The sequence below is a fragment of the Hylobates moloch genome, unplaced genomic scaffold (genome assembly GCF_009828535.3).
Source record: "Hylobates moloch isolate HMO894 unplaced genomic scaffold, HMol_V3 SCAFFOLD_20, whole genome shotgun sequence".
NCBI classification, from domain to species: Eukaryota; Metazoa; Chordata; class Mammalia; order Primates; family Hylobatidae; genus Hylobates; species Hylobates moloch.
In genome coordinates, this window is record NW_026652295.1 from 53,680,463 (window position 1) to 53,703,054 (window position 22,592).

Below are 22,592 nucleotides of genomic sequence, written 5' to 3' on the forward strand. Positions count from 1 at the left end.
AAAAGTTATTAAAATGCTATATTTGATACCTACCTCTTATTACATCTGTGCAAACTTGTCGAATAAATTGTTCTGAAAACTCTCTTCCCTGCATCAAAGTATTAGGGGTTATAACACGCACATAAAGAACATGAGCAAAGATCAATGAAAATACAATAACTGTGAAAGAAGCAGAATACATACGGGCTTCCCATCCAAACCTGGGGGTCCCTGAGGACCTGGATCCCCAGGTTGCCCCTTAGGACCTGCGGGCCCCATCAAGCCATCCACCCCAGATTCTCCTTTTGATCCAATGGCACCTCGGACACCAGGTTCTCCCTTTTCACCTCTCTAAAAGCAAAAGAAATCTTTACAAGTTCTATTTAAATATTTCAGAAGGTATAATTGCATCATGAAACTCCTTAAGGATGTGAATATGCATGTATACATATGTAAATATGTAAGGTATGTAAGGAATAGCTGGAAATATTGTCATTGACCAGAAGGGAAATTTCATATCATATTAAACTGTCATTTATCCATCCATCCAACCAGCCAGACCTACAGGTATCCACTACTGATTGAGTATATTGTATAGGTAATATGCACACTGCTAGAGATAAAACAATGGGCGTAACACAGTCCTATTCACAAGGAGCTTGCATTTTAGTGGGTCTGACAGATACAGAAATGCACAATATTCTTTATTCAAAAATATGGAGAAAAAATTCAGCTCCAAGTCTGGAAGAAAAACCAGTAATATTGACAATTCACATTTCATATCAAATTCAGTATAAACGTACATATTCTGAAAACAACTAATTGGGAACTTCTACTGAAGAAGATAAAAAACGTTTTGTTTTCTGGTTTTTACTCAAAAGCTAGATTTATATAGTATTGAAACCCAAGCAAAAAGGACTGAAGAAAGAGAGCAAGAGAGCATAATATATGAAGAAACATACCTCTCCTTTTGCGCCATGATGGCCTTGAATTCCCTTTGAAAATTAATAGGAAGAAAACTATAATAAATGTGCAAGCTACAGTACTGTAATGTGGCATCCACCTTTTCCCACATACTTAATCAAATTTAAAATTTCAATTTGGAAAATATTGATCGCATTAGTGACAGAATTACACACAAAAGAGACCCTTTTTGCCTTTTAGAGAAGGCTAATGACTAGGAAATATGTTACTGAATAACATAAAAATTTTAATTTGCTTAACTGTTTCCTTCTTAGATATGAATATTTTCAAATGCTGCAGGTCGAATCATGTGGGTAAGAATGGGATTCTACTGAATTTAAAATATATTACTATTTTAATAAAAATAAAAACAAATCAGATTAAATATTAGGTATATTTTTTCTTGTATTCAGTGATTAAGATGAATAGTCTATTTTCCCAAGTGTATGTTCTTAAAATTAAATTTTGATTGGGTGCTATTGACGAAGGATGGGTTAAAGCAAAGATACCATTAAAAGTGACTAGTAAGAGAGAAAACCCCCAGCTGTCCTGTGCTTAAACCATTCGCTGCCAGTAATTAAGAGACCAGAGAAGCAGTGTCATGTAAAAGATGGTATTTTTTCACAGTGATACAAACACTGGGGAACCCATGCATGAAGCTCATTCAACTATAATTACCAGCTACATCTGGATGGCTCCATTAAAGTCTTTCCCACTCCTCTTTTCCATATTTATTTCAGTGGTGTATTATAGAGGAAAAAGACTCTCAGGAAAGGTATTAACATTTTCCATTTTTGAAATTCATTGTACACCTGGGCTCAAAAATCTCCTAATATTCACTCAGGAAAAAAGGTAAGACTTTAATAACAGGTAGATTCTCATTATTCAACTTTAAAATAAAAAATCGGTGTTCTGCAATTTAATATGAAATTTAATGTATAATGTTGCACACAATGAAGTCTGAGTTGGGGTATATCTGTTGATTAATTTTCAGGCTCCTCAAACACTGCTATCCAAATTAGACAAAGAAAAGAATTAGATAAAAATTGTCATAAAACAGCAAATATTTAGTTTTTATATATGAATCTTTTAGTCAGTAAAGCCACCTTTGTATGGTCATACTTGAATTTTGTTTCTGAAGAAATGCAGAAGTGATCCTTACAAGATATAATCCAACAACTAGGACCAACATAAGAGAGACGAAACAGTGAAGTTCTCAATATGGGAATTGAATTAGAGCTAAAACTAAAAACAGCTGTCATCTGAGAACCCATTAAGATGACTCCGTGAGAGAAATATTCACTTTGACTCCATTCACAAAATGAGGGCCAAAAAATACACATGTGCTGTGCTTGGTAGAGCGACAGGTAACTAAGACTGTGTTTACATGAAGAGTTTGGGATGACTACTCGGCTGCTGAATAGCAGCAGCTGCTCTGGCCCTGGGTACTCCATGTAGGCTAAGCTCCTGGTGGTGAGAAATGTAGCTTCCAGCCAATCTAGGGCAGAAGCTTTCTAGGGAACCCAAATCCTGCCTTAGGAGAGGACACACACTCTTTTCCTTGAGAAGTGAAAAAGTTAGTGGAATCTTAGAGAAAGTGTGATCCATAAGCCAGTGAGCTAGCTAAGTTGCGAGTTCAAATTCTAAAGGAAATATCCTTCTTTTCTGAGAGTTACTGTGAGTAACATTTTTTGATAAAAGGTCTGGGCTGTGGAGGTTAAATGGATGAAGGGAAGAAGGTCCTATGGGAACAGCAGTTTACAGATGTTTTGTGATTGACTTAAGGAAACTCAGAGAGTTAATCTGTGTTGCCAGGTTGGGGAACAGGAATGGAGTTGTTTGTGTCATCAAGTGGGTCTGAGTCAAGTGGAGGATCATGAAAACTGAAAGACATTTTATTGAACATAATTGTAAGCAGGCAATTCCAATCATTCCTCCTCTTGGTTACTTTTACTTTTACTTTTATTGTTAGCTTCTAAATTCTCAATTCTTCTTAACATCTGGCACTCACCTTCCATCCCCTATTGCAGATAACCTTGGGGCCCCATGCTTACACTCTTCCCAATGGTCTCTCAGACTCCTCCAAGTAAGGGACACAGAGACCCCTGTCCTTGGAGACATCACTACCCAGTTTTATCCCACTCTCTCCAGAGTTGGTGTAATTGCAGAATCTTTCTCCCACTCACCCTCAGAGAAAGAGGTCCACCCCATGGGAGGACTCACATATCCAGCTTGCCCTTTCAGACCTGATCAAGTTGGAACCATGTCCAGCATTCTGCAGCTACAAGCAACACAGCAGCAAACATGCTACCTAAGTACCAATCTCCTTTATGCCTTTGTCCGTCCACTTTGGCTCTGACTGAACTTACAGTCACATGGCAATCTCACTGAAACACCACCTAATGAGAACAGTTTAGTCAAGAAAGAAGCAAAGCTGTCCTACTGTGTGTCTGTTCTACAATGCTGTCTCTCAGGATAGCCTTTTAATATATCCCCAGAGCAGTAAATTGTCTCTCTGAACAAACTGAAGGGAAACAAGTACATTTCTCCACCACACGTGGCCCCAACTGATTTTCAAGAAGAAAAGCAAGACAAACCAGCAGGGATGAACAAGCTGCCATTGTGTGACTGGCCGTCTCTGGCCAATAACTACCCCCAAGAAATGGGTGGAATTTTCTACCTGCAGTCATTTGCTTGGATGCATTAAAAAACAAAATTCAGAGCCACCAATGTTATCAGTATGGGAAAGTGAAAATATAAAACAAATAATGAAAGAAACTCATTATCGCCACACTACCTACATGTTCAACCTTATATGCTTAGAATGCATACTATATGTATCCTTCTCCCCACCATTTTTATTTGCAAGTAATCCCCTCTCAGCATTGTCCAGTTATGTGATTTGTTATTTCATTTTTTATCAGAAGAAAACCAAAAAGTACCTGTTGCCCTGGAATTCCCTGTCTTCCATTTTCTCCTTTTTGACCCTTTAAAATAAATAAACATTATTGATTAGTCTGCACACTTATGATGCAATCACATATACCATACAAACTATGTATTACCTTGAGTTCCAGAAGAAATGTAACAAAAGCAGTGATACAAATGTATAAATTATGTGAGAGATGGGAAAGTCAGTCACTCAGAGAAAAAGAAGAAAAGTCATCCTAATCTTATAGTTAAAATGGACAGAGATAACGAACAAATTACTGATTTGGGTGAAACGTGTAAATAATTCTAGACAATGAGGATGTTCTTCTAAGTCCATATTAATAGTGGGAAAATAGTTTAAAAAGTCATTGGATATGGACATTTTATTAATTTCAGTGGCAATTATGTTCATTGTTGACTATGGACATGTGAGGACAAGAAGACCTCTTTAACATTTTATTCTTAAAAATTAAAATACACTGTCACATTTTAGTAAAAAAGCCACTTAAATGAAGAGCTTTAAATCAGCATGAACAAGAGAACAGAAAAATTAATAAAGGTATAAACACATTTATCTATTCAATAAATATTTTTGGGTATCTACCATTCATGGGACATTATGCTAGACTCTGAAGCACTACTTCATCCTTATATTTATTGCACAAAATAATTAGCAGTTTCTAGGAAGACATATACCTAGATAAGGTAATCAGTGAAAGATCTAGTGACTACAATTTTACATTGCCCTTGCCTAGTAATGAATTCATCAATTTACATAAGTGAATTCCTAATATTTATTGAGCAGCACCTATTTGCTGGCACTTAGGGACACCGAAACAAAGATATCATTGTGGGCTTCAAGTCACTTACTGTGTGGTAAGAGAGATAAGCAATTAAATCTAGAATGATGAAAATACTGCTGATAAGTCTACAATGTATAATTAAACATCTGGGTTGGATATTATTGGAACTTAGGAAGGGGCATCTGACAGAAAGGGTAGGGAATGTGACTCACCCTTTGTGCAGCCTTGAGGGATGAGTAAGAGGTAGCCAATTGGAGAAAGGGTAGGAGGGTGTATCAGGGAGAGAAGACACAGGTGAAAGGCAGGTAGTTTCTTTTGGCAGCGGAGCAGGATTGGATAAGAATGGGCGGAGTGGCAAGAGATAACACTAAAAGTCAGCCCAGAAAGCACTTGATGGCACAGGCTTTATCTTAACATGTGTGGGGAGCCATTAAAGGATTGCTAAGCAGATAGGTAGCTTAGCTATTTTATGCAAGTAAAAGTGTGGAAGAAGGAAGTAGACTGGACTCAAGGAGACCAGTTAGGAAGACATTGCAGTAGCCCAGGACCCTTGACAAGAAATAACTAGTACAGTCGGGAGAGGTAGAAGGTGTCAATTTCAAGAGATATTTAGCATTGATTATCATGACAGGAAATCTGTGAGTACGAAGCGGTTTATGGGGAAAGATGACAAGTTCAGTTTTGGACATATTGAACCTGAGGTGCCCATGAGTCATCTAAATGCAGTACCAAGAAGGAAATTAGAATATATGGGTCTAGAGCTCACAGACATTTACTTAACATTTACCTCACTCCCAACTTCAATATTAACTTAAAGGAATCCTATATCATAGTACTTGAAGATCTTCAATAAACATTGTCTAAAAAACAACTGAATTTTGTTATACCACTCTAAAACATCTTATGTATGTTATGAAGAATAAGTTCATTAATAGGAACTGTTATAACTGTGGATATAGCAAATTTTGCCTATGACTATTTCAATTTGAAATTTTCTCTTACGATTCCAGAAATTCTAGGGCATTCAGAATTCTACATTTGTGAAAATGTCCAGAGTATTTTTCTTTACATTTTCAGCTTATTCTGCATAGCAAAGCTCAGACACTGAGACTTACAAACTTAAAAACATCATTAAAATACTGTCTGAACACTTGATTGGTAATTTATGGTTGGAAAAGTTTTATATTTCTAAAACTTAAGAGGTTGAAAGACCATCAGATATAATTTATCCCAGATAACTATTTCATTGACTCAGCTAGTGGCACCCTATTCAAGAGTCAGTCTTCAGTGAATGAAAAAACCCATTCCATAGACACTTTAATTGAGGTGAAACTATCCTTGTCTTCTGAAGTAGTAAAATAGGTCTCCTCTTTGACTTTGCTGCTAAGACACCCAAAACTAAATGTCTTTCTAAATCACCCTAGATTTCCCTAGCCTGTTACAATTTTCTGGTTTAATTTTCCTTTCATATATTGATTTGAATATGTTTTATATTTAGGGTTAGAGGTTTTTTATCAAACTTTTGCCATAAAACAATTTCAAATAATTTTTAGAAACTGTGTGTGTGTGTATGTGTATGTGTGTGTGTGTGTATGTGGTATATATATGTATATATGCATATAAATACATATTAGAAGTATATAATAAAATCTAAGTCTTTATTTTGTTGAATCATTTTGTTTCTAAGTTTTCTACAACAGCAAAGTGGTGAGGAATTTTAGTCAAATTTGGTCTTGTCTGAGAAGCTCAATAGCAAAAGGAGAAAATAGGATTTAACACCTTTATATTAATGTTGAAACAGAAAGGAATTTAAAAGTAAAATAAGAATATTTTAAAAGCTCTGATTTTATTGCTCAGCCTACTAAAAAAAAGCAAACAACATACCTGAATACCTTTTTCACCTTGATTTCCTTTGTCCCCCTACAAAAAGGCAGTTTGATCTGTATCATAATCTAGCATATTCTGTACAGTTTCAAATAAACATATATTTTTCTCTGCTGAAGAAAAACAACATCTCGTGCAAACTCCACAAGCACCTGTATACACAGAAGTTGACTCCTAACACAATATTTGGGAAGAGAACAGAACCACATTATGTCAAAATGATATTGCAAAAGAACACTTTTGTATGCTCCTACATTGGAAAGAAATTTCACCACAATCTTTAATTTCCCAGAAAGGAGAAAACTTCTACATGGTTCACAGTTTTAGGTTAGACAAACTAACAAGAGCAGACTTATTTTGACAAACGTTGTTTTATGAAATCAAACTGAAAATCTTCCATTAAGCTATTAGTAGCCACAAGTTTATAGGAAACAATGACAAAGTAAAGCATGATGTTTAAGTGCTATTTTAGAAAACATATATTTCAAAAGTGAGCTTTTGGAAGAAAAATTATATTCCATAAAAATAAGTTTCATAGATTATCAGCCAGAAGGGAAGTTAGAAACCAACTTATACAATGCCCTTGTTTTTATAGATAATGAAACAGCCAGTTAAGCACCTGCCCAAAGTTAAACTTGGACACGGTTTCTGAATTTCCTTTCTATTAATACTTCACCATACTACCTAAACATGGAGTACAGTTTTGCATTTCAACAAAAAAATACAGATTTTCTTTTAAATGGCATGTTTTGAACAAGAAAATTCTCTTCATCCCAAACATATATTCATAGTAGATTTACTTAACATTTACTAAGAGCCTCACACTTGATGGCTGCTATGTGGGGACAATTCTGTCTCAGCTAGTGCTGCCTACTGATCATCAAAACAAAAAATCCAAAGATCATAGTGTGTATGATCTAGGCACCATGTAGACAACACATGAGGGATAGAAAATAAGATGTTGAAAGATAAATAGCAAGGGACATGAAGATGGAGACATAAGAGTTTGTGTCTTTTCCAGAATAAAAACCAATAGATTTACTTTTAACCTGAAATGTTTGTATTAGCAGTAGCATGGACTTCTTAGGCACACAGGCATCAATTGTTGCTCAAAACCTCCAAACAAATAAAAGCATATATATTATTTATATACGTACAAGTCAAGGTTCCCTTTCTTGACCAAAATGAGAGAGAGAGAACCTAGTTTTGCTGTCTTTCCTTGCCAAAATATTTTAAATTAGTATATTTGACTTGTATTTTTAAACTCCTTAAATTAATTTTAATAAACTTCTATGTAACATAATTGTTTCATAGATAGGAACTTCATGGTCAAACATTTTGGGCATAAGTTTTATCCTTCAAGAATTTGATCTGGTTTTGGCGAGAGGGGTATTCGTATTTTGATAGGAATGCCTGACATTGGATAATTTTCCTCAAAAAATTCTTAGCTCACCTGGATTGTGAAAAAAACCTGAATTTACAGGATATTACTTAATTGTACATTCATATTTTCTGATCTGCGTGTCTTTTCTAAGGTCTTCGTCTAGGAGACAATACCCATGTGGGTATATAAAAGATGCCACAGCTATTAGCATGGGGCTGAACATATTATACATACATCGAATATATAGGGTACTTTATCATTAAAAATATATTAACAACAAGTCCTACTTTAAGAATTTCACAAAAGAAAAACTTGTTTGCAAGTAACTGGTTAAAAGCGAACTGTATCTCCTAACCAATGCATACCTTTTTTCCTTGAATCCCGGGTAAACCCATGTATCCTGGTTCTCCTGGGGAACCCATTGCTCCTGGTTCTCCCTATGTAACACAGAAATTCCACAAAGGTCACAGAGCTACTGCTTATGAAAAGCACCACTGTTTTTATCTCTACATATCTCAATTTTAAAATGAATGGTTAAAAAAATTTATTGACAGTTACTACTACAGAAATAGTAAAGAATAAAATGTTTACTAGAATCCCAGTAAAATTTCTTGTATTTTTCTCTATCTTTTCCAGTTGAAAACTTCTCACAGAATTTCATATTTTAAAATTCTGTAAATATTTGTTATTTTTATGATGCTTTATAATTTCAATAATAAACGAAATAATAAAGTCGTAAAAATAATAAACACAAGTATCTCTTTTTTGTTTACCTATTTACTAACACTTATTCTCCTTGAAACTGCTTTTTCTCAAATTGCTACTTTAAAAAGAGCTTATTTTCTTGTTACAAAATAATAGAAATAATAAAAATTATTAAAAATCTCATAACGCAATATTTTTATTTTGTTATATATTTTTTCTCTAACTCTAATTCATGAACACACATATACAGTTAATAAAATGTGCTCATATACATGCATAATTTTATATCTTTTAATCCCTAAATATATTAATATTATAAAGTTCTTATGCTATATTTTTCATAACATAATTTTTAATTATGGAAGAGTATCCATATTTATCGACTATATTTTATTTAATAAAATTCTTATTGTTAAACATTACAGTTTTCACAATTTTTGTTTTTATAAAAAATATTGGAATGAACATCCTGGTAGTTAAATTTAATTATTTATATATATTTATTTACACATATGGAATATTCTTTTGTTAGAAGTAAATTCTTGAGCTATTTTTCAGTACAGGGTGTATTACATGAGTTATCTTAATTCCATTTCTCCACTCTCCAACATCCTATAGGAATTGTCCTTTCTGAAATAAAGTTTTTTGTTTTAAAGTCTTAAATAAATTATTTGCAAGCACGTATTAATAATGCATTGACATATTTAGGATATATTTATAAGAGATGCAACAGATTCCTGAATATGCTTCATGGTTCTGTTTCGTTTTGTGTTTTACCATTAGTCCAAAACTCTGTAACATCAACTAAAGATCACTCTCTTTTTTAAAAGAAAAGGAGGCTTTATTCTCTTTGCTTACTGTACTTACTTCCTAGCCATCGAATCATTCTCTAGATTTTTGAAGGTTGGAAGTGTATTAAAAATCCCGTTGAAATAAACATCAACCCATGTGGTTTGGAGGAAACTGGCAAAGGCCATTGTGAGTTCTATATCAAAGACGAAACTCCCATAAGCAAACAAAGAACAGTATCATTCGTGAGAACTACACACTCTTGTCTTCAGCTGTTTAAGAGAAGTCTATTCTCTGGACCAGGAGGGAAGTTCATGTTTGCATACAGTTTTACCATTTTTCAAAAAATTAAGCCAAAGTTTTTATCTTTATTATCCAATGATAAAGTATCTAAAAAACAGAAATGAAGCTCTGTATTGACAATTTCATTTCAGGTACCTTAATTTCATGATAAAGGTAATCCTTAACTTCATGTATCTCTTAAGAGATATAAAATGTTAATTTTCTTAAATAATGAGGGGAATTTACATTATAATTTCTTTGAAAATATTTTCAAATGCATCAAAATTACCTTGAGCCCAGAAGCCCCAGGCATCCCTTGAATTCCAGGTTCACCTTTGCTTCCCTGTCAACACATCAAAAACATTGGAGTTTTTTAAAAACAATTCTGTCATAATATATCTGATATAGACACTTAAGAGAATATATTTAAAATAACTTTTACATTTTTAACTTTCCGATTGTTTGACAGACTCTGTACATTAGACCTATGTATTAAGAAAAATGAAAAATTCTTTTAGGCAAGGAAGGGGTTCCACACATTCATAAGCCTCTCTAAACACCTGTGTTAAAGCTGGTAGCTTCAAGTATAAGGGAGGAGAGTCAAACCTTCAGTGGCCAGCACTAATAAGTCCAGCCACCACACTGCACAGGTACTTTAACAGCATCCTCAGGGCTGAGATCCTCATCATTATCCTGTTTCACTTTCTCAGTAGGACTCATCTTCAGTATGCAACTGAAGGAAAGAAGAGTAGCTTCAAATGCACAATGGCATTTTTTGAAGGAGTGTGAATCAGAAAATGTTTAGTTTGTGCTTTTTCAGGATTCCAGTGCAGTTCTTTCTAACAGATGGAAACTTGGAGTACAACGCTGATAGGGCAAAGAATGTAACACAGAAAAGGAAAAGTGGATGGAGAAAGAGAAAACAAGTCTTCTAGCTAATAAGGAGAGACTGTCAAATGTAGTTTTGGCTTTTGAATACTTCGATACCTGAAATCACAACCCAACGTCTGGCAAAAGCCCATAATTAAGCAGGTTGGTGTGACACCTAGAAGGGGAACCCAATAATTACCCATAGCCAACTTGGGTTTACTAATCAGTGAGGCAAACCAATGCCATTTTCAGCTTTTAAAAAAGTTTTGTAGGCTGCTCATGGTAAGAAACACGTGAAGATCACATTAGATTTAATTAAAGCATTTAGCACATAACAGTGTTATTGAACCACAGAATAATGATTCCTTAAAATTTCTAATTTTATAAGTGATTAAACTGAAATTCACAGACATGAGATTTGTTGAAAGTTATCTGACTTGATAAAACTAATATATCCTAATATTATTTAGATAATTACTATCTTTTTAAGTTCTGGGTTATATGTGCAGGATGTGCAGGCTTGTTACATAGGCAAACGTGTGCCATGGTGGTTTGCTGCACCTATCAACCCATCACCTAGGTATTAAGCCCAGCGTGCATTAGCTATTTTTTATGATGCTCTTCCACTCCCAACCACCCTCCCCCGCTAACAGGCCCCAGTGTGTGTTGTTCCTCTCCCTGTGACCATGTGTTCTCATTGTTCAGCTCCCACTTATAAGTGAGAACATTTGGTGTTTGGTTTTCTGTCCCTGCATTAGATTGCTGAGGATAATGGCTTCCAGCTCTATCCATGTCCCTGCAAAGGACATGATCTCGTTCTTTTTTATGGCTGCATAATATTCCATGGTTCTTTTTCCAGTCTATCACTGATGGGCATTTGGGTTCATTCCATGTCTTTTCTATTGTGAATAGTGCTGCAATGAACATATGTGTGCTTGTATCTTCGTAACAGAATGATTTATATTCCTTTGGGTTCGTACTGAGTAAAGGGCAGATAACGTTTTTTAAAACCAAAACATAGTATAGTTAAATGGGCTTATAAATGTTTCCACAGCTATTTTTAAGTACTATAATATAAATTGGAGGTTTTCTAAAGCTCTGCCTCAGTTTCAGCCTTATCTCTGCCCTATTGAATACGTTTTTGTCTCACCCTAGAACTTCTATCAATGATATTGACAGCATAAGCCACAAACATAAGCTGACAAAACTAGCAGAAAGAAGTGAATATAGAGGTCAGTAAACTATGACCCATGGGTTAAATCCAGCCCAATGCAAGTTCTTAAAGTTTAACCAGAACACAACCACACCCCATACCCGTTTGATTAGGTATTGCCTGTGGCCAATTTTGCACTATAATGGCAAAATTGAGTAGTTACAACGGAGACTTGTATGGCCCTCTAAGCCTGAAATATTTACTTTCTGTCCCTTTTCAGAAAAAGTTTCCAACACCTAATATACTGCAAGAAAAAAATTAAAATATTTCATTGAAAAGATTATGTGTATTTTTAATATGTGTAATTTTAACTTCTTCGATCTATTTTTAACAAAATAATTGTACAAGCACAAGATGCAGAAAACCAACTTTAGAGTCATTCATGTAAAAATAAACAAACTGTGATACTGGAAACCCTCACTGGCCTACCCAGCCAAACCAGCAGAGTCTGCTTAAGTGGTAGACAGCACACATTGTTCTAAAACCTTTTACGGAAAGTCCAACAGATACAATTGACCTTCAACTCAGTGTGAGTCAACAGTGTGGTGTATCTAATAAAAAAAAAAAAAAAGCTGATGAAATTTTAGGCTGCATCCTTAAGAATTAGAGAATCCAAAAGACAATGAGAGAGCCCATTGTGCACCAGTTAATAAGGGGTATTTTCTTACAAAATGACCTTGAGAAACTGTGGAGACCTGCTTAGGAAGCTCAGTCATTCCAGTGTATTATACCAACTCTGTGTGTACCTATAACTGCTGGAACCCACAATACTCCAAGGATCCACAAGGGTCTACCACTGATGGAAGAGCAGCTACCTTTTCTCATTATTGGGCTCCCGTGTCTTTTTTTTTCTCTCTCTCTTTTCTAAATACTTTAGAAATTAAAAGTAAAATAGATTAGGTCATCTACTCATACGCCAGGGTCTATTCCCCTGAGGCAATGCTTAGTCAAAGGTTGAATGCTTCCAAAATAGCAATTCCATCACTTCCTTTTGGAAGGTTGTCCTAGAATCTATTTGCAAAATAGTTGGGAACAGTTTTCTGAGTGTTTTGTCTGATCTTCTGGTTAACCAAGAAAACAAAATAGTTCTCGTACCACAGGATTACATATAGCTAGAAAATGGTCAAATAATGACATTCAAAGAGTTTCAGCTCTACCTTGAGAATAACTAACCTCATATCCTAAATATATTTGTCAAGCTTGCCTTACTTATTTAAAATCTAAAAGTAAAGATAATATGCTCTTACTCACAGAATTAGTACAATTTACAAGGCACTTTATATACATTCCACTAAATAAAAATACTGAAAAGAAGACTAGAAAACTGATATTGTAAGAGATATTCTTATTCATAACTATGAATGCTCTAGACTGGTGGTTTTGGCACTGAGCTCCATAGAGCTCTAGTACTCCTCAATACTAGACACCAAGACACCAAAAAGGGAGAAGGGGGCTGAGCAGCAGGAGATTCTGGACCCTTTCCAACATAACAGGATGAGCTTTACTTTAGCTCTTATGCTGAGCCTTTGCAGATTTAATTCTTACAAGTTTTTTTTTTCATAGAATAAAAACCACATTTAAAATACAATCAAGGTAGTAGTCAAATTTTCATCAAAGTTATAAATGGCCACTGTGCTTATACAAAGCTCCCAATCTTGTTAATTTTATCATATTTACCTTAGATCCTGGTGTTCCAGGCTGACCTGGTGAGCCATTGCTTCCCATTAAACCCTACAATTTTAAAAAGGAATTTCAAGAGTAACTTAGAGAAGATTATTAAAAAATCTTAAATCAATTTCCAAGTTACACATTATCATAATTAATTCACTAAATTATAATACAGATCTGAAAATATAATACAATATTTAGAAAATTACTCTACCATACATCCATAAAGGATAATAAAAGTAAAAAATCAAACTATGCAAGATAGCATGAAGGCTAGCAGATTGCTTATAATTCTATTGCTTACAAAAACTACAAATAGAGAAAATGGAGAGCTAGTAAAAGAAAAATATAAAGAAAAATTTTTTTTCTACACATTTTCTTTTGTTAGGATGGCTAAGAATTAGGTGTCTTCATAGACGTTATCCTGATAACATTACTTAGAATTCTATTATCTTGAACAATATTTTAAAAGAGTTACATTCTAATAAACTCTCTGGATAATCTTTCTTCAAGGTACAAAATGGCCATATCTTTAATCATATGATTCAAAATAAAAAATGATAACTACTCTTTCAATTAGGACTTGATTTAATTTAGATTCTACTTTAAATACTATTATACATATTTAATGCACTTTACAAAGGAAAAGGGATTAAAAAATCATTATATCATTAGAAAATATAATCTCAATATGAACCTATAACAGACAATTTGATTCATATATTAAAATCAACATCACTTCTAGCAATAAACTTAAAATTTGGGGGGGGAATTCTTGCACACATGAATTTTCATAATTCTGAATCAGTTTCATATGCCATCTTCACTCTTGAAAATTCTAAAATAATTTACTCTGTTTTAGGAACTTCCCATACTATGTCTTCTATACATATTCTTTCCCATTAGTGTAATATGTTTGTAAATTTATTTTAAAATAAAAATATCACTGAGATTTAGATTTAATGGTACTTAGTACTTTTAAATTAATAGCTAGAATATATGATTTCTAATTTATCTACAGTTAGGGTCCCTGATGTTTTTTTGGGTGGCCAACTTTTTGAGAAACTGAAGAAATCTTTACTCTTTTAGAAGAATGCACATAGACATAATATGTTTCATACAACTGAATGGAATTCATGGACCTCAAATATTTTATTGCTGTACCCCTACATTTTTATGAACTCTTGAATATGAACTCCTAGTAGGTAATAGCAACACTGCAAACACTTTGATGATAATGACATCAACATACAGGCATCCCTGGGGCTCCTTTTTTTCCTTGCTGTCCTGGAGGCCCAATTTCTCCCTAAAAAATCAAATATTAAAGAAATTATAAATTGTAAATTATCAATTTATTTCAAGAAAGTTTCTGCCAAAGCATAATGGAATGGCAATTGAATATCAATCAGCTCAACTTTTTCTGCTTTCTCTTCCACTACTGTAAGGAAGGAGCAAGGCCCTAAAGACCTTGGCATAGAGTCTGAGGATTTACTGTCAATATTTTTATTATGACATTTGTAGTGACATTTGCCATTCTTTCAAAGGAAGACCTAGCAGCTTAGATGGAATTGGTAAGGTAAACAACAGAAATAAAAATCAGGTGAAAAATTTTCCTATTTATCACAGAGTTTAAGAAATATAATAGTGAACATAAATTAATAAAGAAAAATAGAGTAAAAAAATAACAGCATTAGACTTCAACTTCCAGGGTTGTGGCTGACTAGGTCCTGTAAATCCAGAACAAAAATCCTAGAAGGAACATCCTCTGTGAGAGAGTGCTGGTCTTCCAAGAAGTAGGAGAGGTATTCAAAGATCTCTCATTTTAATGAAATATACTTTGAGTTGAGGCTATAATTATGAGAATTTGAACTATACAGAAACTGTGCCAGAGACAGAATTGTAGGAGCCAAGAAAGGTGGAAGTATCTAAGGGTGGATCTTCGGCTCTTGGGAAACTGAATGTTGGCCAGCCATGGAAAGGAAGCAGGAATCTTCAATACCTATGATGACTCAGGACTTTCAAAGGGGGCTGAAATGGTATCCATGGCTACCAGCAAGAGGCAGGTCTTCATTTCCCAGTTAGACTGACAGGACACCCTCTAAATTAAGATGAAGCAATGAGCTCATGATAAACAATATAGAAACAAGAGACAGCAAGCTACAGGAATGAGAATAATAAATAATAAACTGCAGATATTAGAACTGTTAGAAACAGAATTTAGAACTAGATATGAGATTTTTTAAAATTAAAAAAAGAATCATGAAAGACTATTAGTACTCAAAATATAACAAGAGACTTCAAGTACAAAAAGTTGTGGTTTAAAAAATTATAAACTCTAAAAGTGAAAATTATGAGTGTTTATCATTTTCAAAAAAATCAATTGATCATTCTAACAGATTAGACACAGTAAACAATAAGTAAACTATAAGGTATATCTAAAACATTTAACCAGAATGCAAGACAACCAAAAATATGGAAATATGGTAGGTAATGCTAAAAAGAGATGTAGAACATAAAATTAGAAGAAATTTTAAAAATGTCTAACCAGAATTCCAGAAACAGAGAATGGAGCAGAGGTCATATGGAGATAATGGCTGATTCTTTCCAGAACTACTGGAAATAATTCCACAGAGCAAAGAAGGAAACTGAATGCCCAGCAACATGAATAAAGAGATATCCATATCTAGGTATATTGTAGTGAATTTGAAGAACACTAAAAACAAATAAAATACCTTAAAAAGTTCCAAAAGAAAGAGACAGATCACTTACAAAAGAATGATAATTAGAATGACAGCAGATTTTTCAAAGTTAACAATGAAAGCCAAAAAACCCATAGAATAAAATCTTCAATTTACTAAGAGAAAGTAATTGTCAACCTTGAGTTGTATAGTCTACAAAACTGTCCTTCAAAACAAGAGCAAAATAAAGAAGTTTGTAATTAAATAAAAACTGAAAGTTTATTACCAAGATATCTGTACTAAAAAGACATTCAAAAATAGAGTTAATTATGCCATGATTATCTTAGAGAACAAAGTTGAAAAGTAACAAAATAAAGGAGGAAGCATATAATGTAAATCTAAATTAATATTATCTATATAAAACCACCACAAAACAATATATACAAATTTGTAAAGCCAAAACAACGGCTTCTAAAATTATATAACATTTGAAAAATTAACTGTTACCACAAATGTAAAACTGTATTTTATCATAGACAACAATGCATTAAATGAGCAGATCCAGGCCCAAAGCTAACTCTCATGAATACTTACCTTTTGGCCCATTAATCCTCGGTTTCCAGGAAATCCTGGGATTCCCTAAAAACAAACAGAATAGATTTTTAACTTATAAAAAGTTGAAGACTTTATCATTAAAGAAGAAACAGTCGCAATTGGAATTTCAACTGGTAAAAAACACATATTTTCAAATGTATACATATTATAATATTGGTATTTGTAATAATCCAATATGGAAAAGACAATTTATGAGATACAGCATTATATGAATATTACTGATATTTAGAGCTTTAAAGGCTTTTTGAAAAAGAAACTATGAGGAAATTCATCTCAGTTCTTGCACCCCAACACGAGTGACAAAATTAAAATGATGTTTCATTTGCACACATTCTTGTATTACTTCTAATGAATCATGCAAGAAAATCTGTTAAATGATATAAGCTCTGATTTAGTGCAACAGTTCCACAAGCCCTCAGTCTCACCACCTTAGTTAAAAATTAATTTAACTAAATGATTTCCTCCAACCTGAGCCTTGAAATACCCAAGAACCTAAATATTCATATAAAAAATGGCAATCTTTTCTCTTAATAACTCCCTTACTGATGCAATCATGAAGAATATGAAGACCACAGTTTGTGAAGAGACATAAAGAAGTACAGGTCACTCTTTCACATGGCTGAACCCATATGCGCATGTCCCTAGCAACATTCAGAAAAAATTAATGTTAATTCTATCAAGTTAAGAATAAATTTAGCCCATTTATTGCTTGCAGAACAGTTCTATTGTCTGCCTTTTGATGCATTTACCCAAAATGATCATTTATCATGCAAAACAGTCATTGTACTAATCAATTTTTGCTTTTTATTCCATTTTCTTAGCACCTATTTTGGTGACATTTGAGCTGAAATTGTTAACAACATTTATATTTATACAAATGTATTGACACTGAAAGACAAGAAAATTGGGTCACATCTGTATGACTTTGAAAACCCTCTGCACTAGCAGGCCTTCCAAAGGAAAGCAGTACCCTTCAGTAAATCACAGCAGGTGCTAGAGCTGCCATTGCCAATGAGATCAAGTGCCTTCTTCTATTGCAAGGAGAATCTGCCATTATCTTTATTTTCACACCCTGAGTTTATAAATACAACCTTTATTGATCAATGTGCTAATCACAATTATAGGGCAAGACATCAACACATAGTTCTAGTTTTAAAATCTGAACTTAAATCATACGTTGGAACTCAGTTTGGTTCTATTCAGCTCAATTCAGTTTGCCACTTCACTATACCCTTTGCAGAGAATAAAAGTGGTATGTGAGCAATGACTATCAACAAGGGACTCACAATCTAGTTGCAAAGACAAGCCTTTATAAATGTAAGTAGAGAATAGTATGAAAACAATAAAAATACCTTAAAGTAACAATATAAAACACGATCACAGTACACCTAATAAGCACTCTAAAACATAAAGTAAAAAGTAAAATCACTTGAGTTATGAATATAAAATGAATTGTACCTTCTTATGCAGAAAATGTATATTCTCAATGCAATGAATTAAGATAAACATTATTCAAAATAAGGGCCTCCATTTGAATGAACCATAATTTGGTGTGAAACCACCCTGTGACCTCCTCCCATTCAAACACCCACACACATATGAAAATTCACTAAAAGTTGAGATCAAGTTCTGAATTTAACGAAAATACGTGTGTAAATTCATCTCAGAAGGAAGGTGGCTATACATTGTTCTATGTTGGAAAACTGGTACAGTTCTGTCAATGTAATAACCTTGGCCCCCAGAATTCCTAACGGGCACATGTGATTACCAATGATAGTGTCAGACCTGAGAAGCTGAATTTCTTACTAGTCTTTTATTATTTAAAGTTTTCATCACTATTCAAGTCCCTGTGCCCTTACACAGTCTGTGATGTTAGCAGAATTAGTTACAGATATCCTGAAGACAATCCCAGTGTTAGCAAGTTCACATCCTTTCCCTGGAGAAAACAGTTATACTCAGGTTTCCACGAACAGCACCTCGGCTTCCACAAAGCCCTTGAGAGCCCGTTTCCCCACTGTTTACTCCTTGGATTTGATCTGATTCTTTTATCTGTGATAGTCTAACACTGATCTTGGTCTGTAGTAGAACATAGCCACAAATCTTACATTATTTCAATATATCTGATATTAAGATTATTTGGGGGAGATTCCAGATTATAAAAAAATTCCTTTTCTTTTTGTTCATCCTCTCAAACTGGCCAAAAATTTACATATATTTCATAGATATGTATGTCCATGAAGTCCTAATAGATTTTCTATGTCCAATTATGCTAAGAATTATTACTTCTTTTACAAATATCAAGTAAAAATACATAAAAACTACATGATATCAAAAACAAAACATAGGCCTGATTTATCTAAAGAATTCTTGGCAAAACTAATATAATACCACAAGCACGCACAGAATACCAGCTTATTGAGGGAGAGGTTAACCAGGGAAACTGAAATCATTCAGAGCTATATTAGTTAATAAAATTCTCCAAGGTAAAATTTTCCTGGGCGCCCAATATGTGTATTGAAATTGACTAAACTTTGCTAATTTTACATTAGCAGTCATATTATCCAAAAGCATTTGAAAGTTAACAGTTTGTTGATCGCAAAGTATTTAGTGACAATTATTTTATAGCGCAAATGTGTTTCCAAGGAGACTATTTTCTATTTCGCTGTGGTTTTGGGTTCAGGCAACTGTAACAATGTCCAAGTAAAGACAGAAACAAGTAAGAGTAAATGGACATATTTCCTCTACTTCTGTGATTTCAGTTTGGGTTTGAGGAAGAGCAGAAAGTCAACCAGAAAATCCTGCATAATGTTGTGGTTAAAGAATGTTGACACAAAAAATTGTTCTAGAAGCTTCTCTGTAACCATTTAAACCACTGCTGTACAACAAACAAGTTGTTAAGAATAGAATACATACTTTAGAATAAAGAGTTTGACTTCTATTTCCTAGAGAATACTTTGTAATGAAGGAAATGTGTCTATGACAATATTACTTAGAAAAGACAAAATATCACATTATACTCTCCATATGTAATGAATGTATTTACTTATCTATGAATTTGGACCATCTTAGATCAAATTTGCTTTTAAGTAATGCAATATTTTCAATTCACTAAAAAAGATCTAAACTATTAATGGTATTTTTATATCAAATTATCTACCTTTCTACACAATGGTAGAGATATTTAATATCCACTTATCAAAATATCAGAAGTATATTACATGTTTTCTTCATTATATCAAGAAGTGATTTATTCATTCTTAAAGATTCAATGAAGAAAAAATTCACATGTTGAAAGTATCATTCTCATTAACTAAAAAGATTCCAATCTGATTATCAGTAAAGAGCACAGTAGAAGCCATATGAAGCAGCTAAAAAAATAGATGCTGGAGTCAGCCAGCCCATGTCCTAACAGCAGATCCACTCCAGGCCAGTTATTTAAACTGTAAAATCTCTGAATCCCAGTTTTCTTTGTCAGGAAAATAATAAAACCTACCTCATAGAGTTGGTACATTCTATCAATTAGCTTTCACAAATATTTAGCTCAGTGCTGGCACAATAATGAATAAATTTTTATAACTGTCTCTTCACAGCTCCTCCCTGACCTTTGAAAGTTGTGAAATACTTGAAGTCAATTTTTTTCCATGTCTCTACATTTTGTCCTCTTTCTCCATTGTGAGGCTTTTTCGTTTTTCTTTTTTTTTTTTCTTTTTGCCTTTCTACCTTGCCTTTCCCTACTTTCATTTCCAAAAATATCCATTATATGTAGGATGATGCTAGCAATCTAAAGTCCCCCATTCGGGGGCGCCAACAAGTCGGCATTGCCCCCCATTCAATACCTTTCATGTTTGGCTGATCTTGATTACAGAGTAATACTACCATGACTTTTGCTTTTTAAATATTTTAAATAATTCATCACTATTTGTTCAGAAAAAGATGACCAAGAGTATTAAATATATTTGTAGTTGAACCCTGCAATGTTTCTCAATAATTTTTTTTCCACAGTAACTGGCCGGCCATTATGAATGATTTACAACAGATTATTCCGTGGTAAGGTAACTATAGGGAGAAGTAACTTACAATCGCAGTTGCCAGACCTAAAAGAAACCAATATACAAGTACTTGCAATAAACCCTTGATAAGGAAATGACCAGTTTTCTATTCCCATATTATGCTGTAATTAATCCTTAAGAAAAAATAATCTAAGAATGTTGGATGAACTTATTCACCCTGGCCTGTAGACAAGGGCCCATTTGGGACTGGACCCAAATTACCCAAAGATAAACAATTTAAGTAGAAAATACTTTAGCCAATAAATATAGGCTACTCATGTTCATAATAAAGCAGAAAGTGTCACGAGTTTCACCTTACAGCCTACAAAAAAAGAGAACAAAGATATCAGAGGAAGGAAAAGCCATTTGGAGGCCATTTTCAAGGCTACTCCAGTAACTGGCATTTCTTTTCCATACCTAAAGGCATTTCTACATTTTTATAAACCAATAAAATAGTCTGAACAATGTTACATTGCAAAAGCATCCTTTTCCAGCACAAGACAAAATCACAAATTCTTAGCAAATTAAAATAACAAACCTGAAAACTCAGACAAGGACAAAGACTATCTGGAGAGGAAGGGAAAGGATTAAGAGATCTGGGACCCCTGTCACGTAGCGGGAAAGTCATGTAGCCACCAGAGCCCAAAGGTCCAGAAAAACCACCTGCCCCTTTATGCCAGTAAGTGAAATGCATATGAAATACATGGATGTATTAAAAAACAAACAAACAAACAAGCATGTATGTATAGACATATGTAAAACTTGAAATCAATTCTATTTTGAAAGAGAAAGTTCCAAAATAATACTAGAGTTGTTCTAAAATGGTCTCTGATCCTCTGAAAGCCTGAAAAGTACGTACCACATTTTTGGGGTACATTTTTTGTTACTACATAACTCAAAACAAATTATGGTCAATTTCTCATTAAGAAGAAAAGTAAAAGTGAATTTTTCAAAGACCCTTTTTAACTTTAGAAACTTTAACTTGGTGCTGAATAGAAGTTAAAATAGAAGTTAAATCTTTTCCAGAGAAACTGGAAAATTTTACTTTTTTTTTTGAAATTTTATATATAATAGAGGTAGTCATACCAAAATATTTTAAAGCACCAGTAACCATCCCCACCAAATAAAAAATGAAATTAGTTTGATAAAGAAAACACACTAATAAGTGAAGTTTTAAACTTAGTTAATTTATATGATAAAAATAACTAGGTATTTAAAATTGTATCTAATCTAATATCTTCTATATCTTATTTATAACCTCATATTTTTGAAATGTGTATGCTATTCCATCTAAATCTCTATACTAGTTATTGCATAACACAGCCCATTGTGAATTTTATGTTTATGTAACGTAAATCCCATTTTCTTATAAAAATAATGAAACAATTGATAGACAAATAAGCATTGATTAAAGTAAAAAAATTAAATTTGTTTTCTATTGATCCCTAACCAATTACCACATATTTAGTGCATTAAAACAACACACATTTATTCTCTTACTGTTCTGTGGGTCAGAAGTCCAGCATGAGTCTCACAGGGCTAAATTCCAAGAGTCAGCAATGCTACACCCCTTTCTGGAGTCTCTCGGAAAGAATCTGCTTCCTGCACATTCAGGTTATTGGCAGAATTCTGTTTCTTGCAGCTGTAGGACCAAGGTAGCCATTTTCTTACTGGATGTAAACTGGAGGTCCATTTCCAGCTTCCAGGGGCGACTACATTCCTTGGTTTACAGCCCCAAGGAATCTATCCCTCATTTTCTCTATCTTCAAATGGGTCAGG

The 22,592-nt window shown here is 33.7% G+C and overlaps 1 protein-coding gene across 1 annotated transcript in view; it reads right to left on the reverse strand.

The window, feature by feature from the left end:
• The window catches only part of COL21A1 (collagen type XXI alpha 1 chain), a 197,528-nt gene that overhangs the window by 4,123 nt on the left and 170,813 nt on the right, over nt 1-22,592 (reverse strand). The window contains exons 18-27 of the mRNA XM_032141032.2: nt 16,744-16,788; nt 14,724-14,777; nt 13,481-13,534; nt 10,010-10,063; nt 8,310-8,381; nt 6,561-6,596; nt 3,885-3,929; nt 942-974; nt 184-330; nt 34-88 (exon numbers count right to left, since the gene is read on the reverse strand). Of these exons, the coding sequence (XP_031996923.1) occupies nt 34-88; nt 184-330; nt 942-974; nt 3,885-3,929; nt 6,561-6,596; nt 8,310-8,381; nt 10,010-10,063; nt 13,481-13,534; nt 14,724-14,777; nt 16,744-16,788 (595 nt within the window). The remainder of the gene's footprint in view (nt 1-33; nt 89-183; nt 331-941; nt 975-3,884; nt 3,930-6,560; nt 6,597-8,309; nt 8,382-10,009; nt 10,064-13,480; nt 13,535-14,723; nt 14,778-16,743; nt 16,789-22,592) is intronic.